Consider the following 8,243-nt stretch of genomic DNA (forward strand, 5'->3'; position numbering starts at 1 on the left):
GAAGTGTACCTCTGGTGCAAATTACTGACCTCTGTCATCATTTTAGGTGGGGGAACTTGCACAATCGGTGGCTGACTAAATACTTTTTTGCCCCACTGTAGTTGGATAGAAGTCACCAGTCCAATAAGAAATCCTGATCGGAGATAGAAATTTGTATTCTAATGGTTAAAATTGTGAAAGAGAAAAGCGAGAGAACGTGAAAGGTCAAAAACTAAAGATGGGCATATCCATTTTGACATTGCTTATTAGACAGTGTAATCCATTTTGAAGCATTGGTACTACAACCAAGAGAGAAGCCATTTTGACCCCATAGAAAACAATGTTAAGCAACAATTTTGCGATGCTACATGTTTTCTTCACACACATTTTGACATGAAGGTTTCTATATCAAGAACCAGAGTTAGTGCAGCTCAATGACTGATACACGGATATACAGGGGACTGTAGATAAAAGATGAATAATTACTTCAGTGGGTTGGATGGAATATTGAACTGTGGCAGAGGGAACACTTACATGAGAGGAGAATGGGGTGGATTAATGGGTATGCAGCACATTAGAACCAACCCCCGGGCCACGGACCGGTACTGATCTAGAAATTCAAAACTCATTAAGATTTGAACTATGGACACTGCTGCTTTGGGCATGCTCATTAACTGCTTAAACACTTGGCTATACTCATTCATTTTTACAATATAGTCTGTAAGTCTTATTGTAATACCCAGTGTTTTGAAGTTGATGCAAGTGTGTTTAGGTATCCAAACAGCTGTGTCTGCAAATTTTCCTCCTCCAGATAAGATTTGTGAAAAAAGTTATTTGTGTAAAATGTTATTATAACTTATAACATATTGTAACATTAAGCAACCTCTAATGACATGGAAGAATGTATTCCTGTGTTTTTGCTTTTACAGAAGTCAGAGAATGGAAATCCTGGTAGTCATGAAAAGCCAAGAACACTGCCTTTCCAAAATTGTAAAATGCTCTGTGTTTCATGTTTAGCTGTGTGACAGGCAGAATGTAGGACCCAAATGCAGGACTCGAGACACAGAAGGATAAACTAAAGGACGTAGCTTTATTTTGCTGTACAAAACTCAACACTAAATACAAGAAAACTAAACCAGAAATTAGAGACATGAAACTCTAACTAGAAAACTAAAAAAAAAAACTCAACCAGCAACAGAAAACTAGGTATTTACCAGAAGCACGGAGGAAACACACAGCACTAAGGAGGTACAACGCAACAACAGGCAGAGGGACACACCGAGAGATAACAAGGGAATGAGATAGAGGAGGAGAGCACAGCTGGGAGTAATCACACATAACGAGACGGGAAGGAAGAAAAACTGGAAACATTAACAAATGATGCAAGACTGTCAAAGTAAAACAGGAAACCAAGACATTCACAAAGACACAGACTTGACACTGAGACACGGAGATGTGACTAAATGGAGAACTGGATGCATGACCCTGGAGCAGAGAGACAAGAGTAACAAAGTGAGAAACATGGAACACAGAAGAATGAGACAGAACTAAACATACACGATAGACTACACAGGGAGGCACAAATGAGAACAGATTAAATGAACAAGAAGTCACAACCACAAATACAAATGATTAAAGCAGGAAGAACGAGGAAACTAAACAATAGTAAAATGCAAAAATAAGAAAACTGGAAACACTGAGTCATAGAAAGTGTCACCAGCAAGGTGACACTATGGGAACCCAAGTCCCACTAAGTAGGTTTGGTTTCTAAAAACACCAAGTAGCTATTGTCTAAACTTCACAGTACTCAGTGAGTAAATACAAAAATATTCCAGATAAGACTCAAACCTCAGTCTTCTGAGTGAAAGTCAGGTGTGTTCATACAACTGCTCCTCTACATCCTATTGTAAACTTTTAAGACACTGCAGGGAAAGTTGAAGTAAAATTTTGTCTCTAACAAAAACTACAAAAGGCTTATGTTATATTTAAAACAAGTGAGAAGCTGGAAAAAGAAAAAGGCAATTTGCTCATCAAAGACCTGGATGAGACCCATGTGACAGGAACTGCACTTGAATATTTATTCTGTGATAACCAATCAGATGCATTTGACAGTGTGGTGTAAAAGGTCCATGTTACCCCCTACACTGACTGAAATGTCTACAAGGTCACTAAAAAGAGAGAATACCAACATGAATGCGTTGTGGGTCATACTGCTTCTTCTTCATCGAGGATGTAAGTGCTTTATTATTTTATTAACGTTATTTTCAACATATAAGTACGTTGGCTTTATCGTTCACTTTTACCTGGTGCTTTCCTGCATCATTGTGACTTAATGTTTTAGATTTTGTATGTTTTCTTTCATATTAGACACACTTATTCCAGTAACTACAGTTCAACTCGGTGAACCTGCAACTTTGCTGTGTGACCTGCCTAAGACCGAGTTCAGCCGTAGAGTCGACTGGTACAAGCAGAGTCCTGGAGACTCTCTGCAAAGAATTTGGACAATGAAGGACTCTGCAGCACCTGCCTTTGCACCTGAGTTCAAAAACTCAAAATGGGATGTTAAGTATGGCAAGAATCTGACCAACCTGACCATTTTGAGGACAAGAGAAGAGGACGAGGGAATGTATCACTGCGGATTCACAGCGTGGCTCCAAGATACCAAATGGACTGCGACATATTTGTTAGTAAAAGGTAATAATGTGATTCTTCTATAACATTTTGCTTCAGCAACTAAAACTTTATCACATAAATACTAAAGATAATAATTTATCAATGAGCATGTTTAGAAAAAAAATCACTAAACTTTCAATTTAAATATTTTCAAATATTATTAAATTTACCTTTAACATACATTTGATTTGGTTTTTTTTAATGTTTCCAGTGATCCTTAAGTGAAATATATCTTTTAAGTAACACATGTTGAAACTATTGTTCTATTTTTCTTTCAGTGTTCTTTATAATCACATTTGTTAATATATTTATTTTGACAGGAAACACCCAGAAAACATCGAACTATTCTGTTGTTCAAAAGAAGATAGCCCCTCCAGGAGGCTCAGTCACTCTTCATTGTTCACTCCTCTCTAATTTTGATAACAAGACATGTTCCGGAGGTCTCAGTATGTTCTGGTTTAGAGAAGGATCAAATCCATCTCATCCTAGCATCATCTACACTGATGGAAACAGACATCATGAATGTGGGGATAGCTCTGCGACTCAGCAGAGTTGTGTTTATCAGTTCAATAAAAGTATTAGCTCCTCAGAAGAAGGGACTTACTATTGTGCTGTGGCCACATGTGGGAAGATATTGTTTGGAAAAGGAACTAAACTTCAAGGTACTGGTTTCATTTATCTATTTCTTAGAATATCAGAAAAATAAGTGCCTTTTGTTTCACGTTCAGTGATTTCATAGAAGGTAAAATTTAAAAAAGGTAATTTTGTAATTTATATTGTCCTTAAATTTATTTTTGTTGTTTTTTTACCTTTAATTTAGTTCCTGGGTGCAGCGTGTGGTCACAGAGTGCCACTACAGTTATTTTTCTGCTGTGTCCCATCTTGGTTCTGATTGTTGTTGCTGTCCTCGCTTACACAATCAAGAAAACCAACAGTGATTATTGCAAAGGTAATCAAAGTTCATAGCTGTCTGTGAAGTTAACAAAACGGATGAATGTTACATTTCTAATAATTATTTATATGTTCTATATTCAAGCTACAACCCTGGAGAAAAACTCTGGTGATTTCAAAAGACAACAGGTAAAGTAAATAATGGTACATCGGTCATGTTGTGTTTATTTTGTGTTAAACAATTTTGTGTTCCTAATGAAATGACCTTTTCATTAGGACTCATCACAAAAGCTGAGCTGATATGCCTTGAATTCATATTCTAAAAAAAATCATTTGTGCATCACTTTGACAATAAGCAATAATCAGATGAAACATTACAGACTGCTTTGGGCCAAAGTTACCATGAACATTTTCTTTGAAACAATTGGAATTTTTTATACAGTCACAGAAGGTAACACTTGCTGTGTTCCCTGTCAAAACTCTAACGGAAATATTTTATTTTTGTATGGAGGAAATTTTCCCCAAACTGCACTTGCGTCTGACACTGCTCGTGACCAAGAGAGGAGATTAAGAAATGATCATATTATGTCCCTTATGACCTCCATTCAGCCTTAACTTGTCCCGGCATCACATGTTGTCAATTTCTTTATGCTACATTTAAACTGTTTGCTTGACATATACTGTCTGAAAGGTCAGCATGTTGATACGTTTCCATTCTTTGACTTAAATGCAATAGCCTCATCATGGCCTTCCTCATCATCACTGAATTGCTCCTCATCTGTCATTCCTTCTTCTGGATTATATTCCATGCCGTCTTCAACTTCTTACATTTGCTCCTTTAATCCATCCTTACTGCCAGTTTTGTGGCCTCTTTCCTAATCACCTGTCTAGTAATCAAATACGTAATAAAGAGCCGCCCTCAGGGTATATCGACCTGGCATGATGCTGTCACACAGTGACCTGTGAGCATTAAATACCCAACCTATGAGAAAAAGTTAGATACTACTGAAACAATGTTTGTGCTCAAATTCAAATTCAAATTTTTATTTGTCACGTACACAGTCATACACAGTACGATATGCAGTGAAATGCTTAGACAACTGCCTGTGACCTAAAGAAAAAAAAAAGGAAAGGCTATGAATAAGATAGGAAATAAATATGAAAAATTAAAAAGTGTAAATTTAACTAGGAAGGAGAAAAAACTGTACAACACAAATTAGAATGAAGGGTAAATTTAACGGGAAGAATAAGATAAAATATATAAATTAAAGTTGAAAATAAAATAACTGTACAACAAAATACACAATACGCAGTATAGAACTATATAAGAATGTATGAAGAAATATAAATAAATAAATATATATATACACACACACAATAACAGCAGCTGTACAAGTATTAACTGGAAATGAAGAATATAGTGACCAGTGTTGTGCAATCCACATTTGTCTTTTGCAGTGCAAATATGTGCATGCATTATACATATGGATCAGTGCGTATGTATGTTCATCTTACAAAAGGGGGTGTAACTGAATGATTGGTCAGTTTTGACCAGGAACACCAGGAGTGTACAAATGTTTAATAAAGCGTAAAAAAGTGTTTAGTGTGTGTGCATTACTAGCTTTTCTGGTTTTGATGTTTCTAATGTTTTTTTTTCCCAGGAAAAGAACACATCAGTGTTTTCTGCTGTCATCTTTACTATGATACAAGATAAAAAGAACATAAAGGCCGTGAAGAGGCAGCAGATTTCCATGAATTTTGGACCGGATTAGATCTGTTTCCCATGCTTACCCCCATAACACTGAGGATGTTTCCTTAGAGCCAATGAACTTTAATTTTTTTTTTTTTTGTATTTCATTTTTTTTTGTTCTGTTCCTGTTAATAATAGCATGTTCAGTCAACCACCAGTAAGCTTATTGCATCATCATTAAATATCTCCAAAATAACCTTAATTTAAAAAACAAAACAGGGGTCCCATCAGTTTTTAAGCGTCTGTTAAAGGACTGCTGCTCCGGTCTTTTTCTGCCTATACAGAGGATTGATGATGCTAATCTGACAGAAAACCTGCAGTGTCCACAGTCTGCTAGTGACTCTCCTCTCTTTTTTTTCTTTGATTCTTTTACTTTTGTTGTGGAGCAACTAAAAGCTGCATAGTTCATAGCCTGAAATGACATATATGTTTGAATTTATATCATTAATAGCAGGCAGAGTGAGTTCAGTGCAAGTGTGTAGAATTATACTCTTCTTTAATGACATAGTCTTACTTGAGTATAAGATTAAAAAAAAATTCTTGGCATTGTAGTTTTGTTTCAACTTATAGCTTAGTGCTACTTTTCTTCTGGCCAGAGCGTGGAGTTTTGTGTTTGTACTTTAGCCTTGGTCAGGTTGCTTATTATTCACTTCTGTTAACCTTAATGGTATAAGTTTATTGTAAATATTAATTATAAATAAATTCATTGTTTGTAAAGTTATCTTCTTCTTTGCTTAGCAGCACAATAAAAAATGTAGCCAAAACCACAAAGGTAGGTCTGTTTGATAGAGCACTGATACTGGTGTGAATTGTCGCTGAGACGGTGTTAAATTTTTTTGCTGCTTAGAAAAGAAAAGAAGCAAATAAACAAGCAAAAAACACTAGAATCTGAGCTATAAGTGTCTTTATATTCTATCTTTTTATGTCTTATGCTTGTAGTGAATGTCCTTTTGCATGTCAAAAGAAAAGAGCAAGCAAAGCCACATTCATCAGATACACTGACAGACAAACGTTGTAATGGCCAATTTCTCTGCCTCTTGAACAAACACTGAATCTGTTAACTCACAACAGATATCACTGTGAGCTTTCTCCCTAGATAAAATGCGAGATGAGCCTTAAGGCACATAAACAGACTAGTTATAAAAAACAAATAGAACTGATCATTTCAGCTACGTTAATGTGCTTTTTTTTTTTTTTAAGTGTCTTTTAAAAAAAAAAAAATCAACCACAAAAACTGTATCTGTTGTATATCTGCAGACACAGACTGTGATCAAGAACTGCAGCATGACTAAGCAGGTCTCTGTGTGTGCCTTCCTCAAATATGCTCTAACAGCTCCTTGTATTGATGTAAAAGCTAAGCGTAGTTACTATTATAGTGCCGTTCCACTTTTCTTTTAAAAATACATAAAGAGTGCTACCAGACCAGCTGTTTGAAACCAAAAAAGAAACAGGAAGAAAAGTCCCTTTGTAACCGCACCCTTTTTGTTGCAAGTCCAAACTCAGCAATGCTGCTTCTGTGCATCAACTCTGTTTATCTTCATCTTTGCATCCATCGTGTACAAATAGTTTTGTGCACAGAAACAAAATACTTATTACCACATGGGAGATGATAGACATAAGAGTCTGAGCCTTTATTCAGTCTTTATTTATATTATTTAAAGTATATTTTCAGTTGTTACATTTCTTGTTTGCAGCTGTCTCTACATTTGTAAGCATAGGCTGGACATAGGACTGTCTCAGGAAATTGCAGGTTATTACTTGATTGAACTGTATGATCGTCAAGCAGCAAGTGTAGTTAGACTAGCTCTTTAAATATTTTCTCTTTTTCTTTCTTCATTCAAATGATTGAACATTTTCTTTAATCGTGTTTGTAAATTTACCTAAATCTTCCACTGTGTGTACAGATATACAGATTGAAGTCTCAGCTTGTTTATTTACGTTCTCCTATGATTCACATCACATTGCTCTATCACTACATACATTGGTACATATGTTTCAATTACACCAGAAGCTTCCAGGTCAGTTTGTTTATGTTGCACTGTGAGAGTGGTGCTCTGAAGTGAGAGTAGAGGATGGAGAGTGTAACCACAACCACCTCCTCAGCTCTGTATACTAGTGCATCTCTTCCTGCTTAAGTAACGGACAAGCAGGCTGGGTTTGTCATCACTGCTCTTTGCACAATGACAACGTTCAAGTGACAGTAAAGTTGAACATGTAATCTTAATATCATGGTCAAGTGCATTATAAAACAGCAAAAATTGTAAAGCATTCAGGCAGCTTGTGATACTGTAAAATCTCTGTGTTCTGTACTTCTCTGTCTCCCCTGTCATGTCTTCTTGTCTCAGTGTCAAGTCCATGTCTCTGGGCCAGTCTCATGTTTCCTGTTTACCTTTTATAGTCTCATATCTTATGTTCATTTATTCAGTTTTGCTTCCTCCGCATCTCATTGTGTTTGATTTCTCCCAGCTGTGTTCCCCATGTGTTTCTCCTTCCCTTGTTACTCCTCTGTGTATTTAAGCCTGTGTTTTCCTCTGCTTGTTGTCGTGTCATCCCATGTGCTTCTTTAATTGCCTTTGGTAACCTAAATCTTAGTAGTTGCTGCTTATAATTGGAATGTGCTCAATAGAATAACGGGGAGGATCCCCTACTAAAAATCGGGTTAGGATTATTTTCTGTCTCATTGTTATTATACACATATTGCTGTTGAGTGGTTTAAAAATCTGATTATTTTTGTAGACTAGAGAAACAGATTTTCCAAACATTTATGTGTTAACTATTTACAAGTTTTTACTAAGATAATATAACAATGCAGTTTAAAAATATTGTCTGAGTTATCGGTATCAGTCCCCGTCCCTCGTTTCCCGTGTGCGAGCTGGTGTGTGTGTGTGTGTGTGTGTGTGGGTGTGTGTGTGAGCGTGTGTGTGTGTGTGTGTGTGTGTGTGTGTGTGTG

The 8,243-nt window shown here is 36.3% G+C and overlaps 1 protein-coding gene across 1 annotated transcript; it reads left to right on the plus strand.

Moving 5' to 3' along the window:
• Positions 1 to 2,168: 2,168 nt before the first annotated feature.
• LOC106456449 (uncharacterized) lies at positions 2,169 to 5,315 on the plus strand. Its single transcript, XM_013914908.1, has 6 exons — positions 2,169 to 2,211; positions 2,347 to 2,673; positions 2,973 to 3,314; positions 3,473 to 3,601; positions 3,689 to 3,732; positions 5,205 to 5,315. The coding sequence occupies exons 1-6, from the start codon at positions 2,169 to 2,171 to the stop codon at positions 5,313 to 5,315; spliced, it is 996 nt and encodes a 331-aa protein (XP_013770362.1).
• The last annotated feature ends 2,928 nt before the right edge of the window (positions 5,316 to 8,243 follow it).

This window comes from Pundamilia nyererei, unplaced genomic scaffold, assembly GCF_000239375.1.
Source record: "Pundamilia nyererei isolate P.nyererei 1_Seehausen unplaced genomic scaffold, PunNye1.0 scaffold00237, whole genome shotgun sequence".
Taxonomy (NCBI): Eukaryota; Metazoa; Chordata; class Actinopteri; order Cichliformes; family Cichlidae; genus Pundamilia; species Pundamilia nyererei.

What these genes read in the sequence shown, in the direction of transcription:
- LOC106456449 (XM_013914908.1), top strand. Translation starts at nt 2,169, where the DNA reads ATGAATGCGTTGTGGGTCATACTGCTTCTTCTTCATCGAGGAT. An exon ending in GCTTCTTCTTCATCGAGGAT is followed by an intron (nt 2,212 to 2,346) that starts GTAAGTGCTTTA and finishes CTTTCATATTAG; the next exon opens with ACACACTTATTCCAGTAACT. An exon ending in GTGATTTCAAAAGACAACAG is followed by an intron (nt 3,733 to 5,204) that starts GTAAAGTAAATA and finishes TTTTTTTCCCAG; the next exon opens with GAAAAGAACACATCAGTGTT.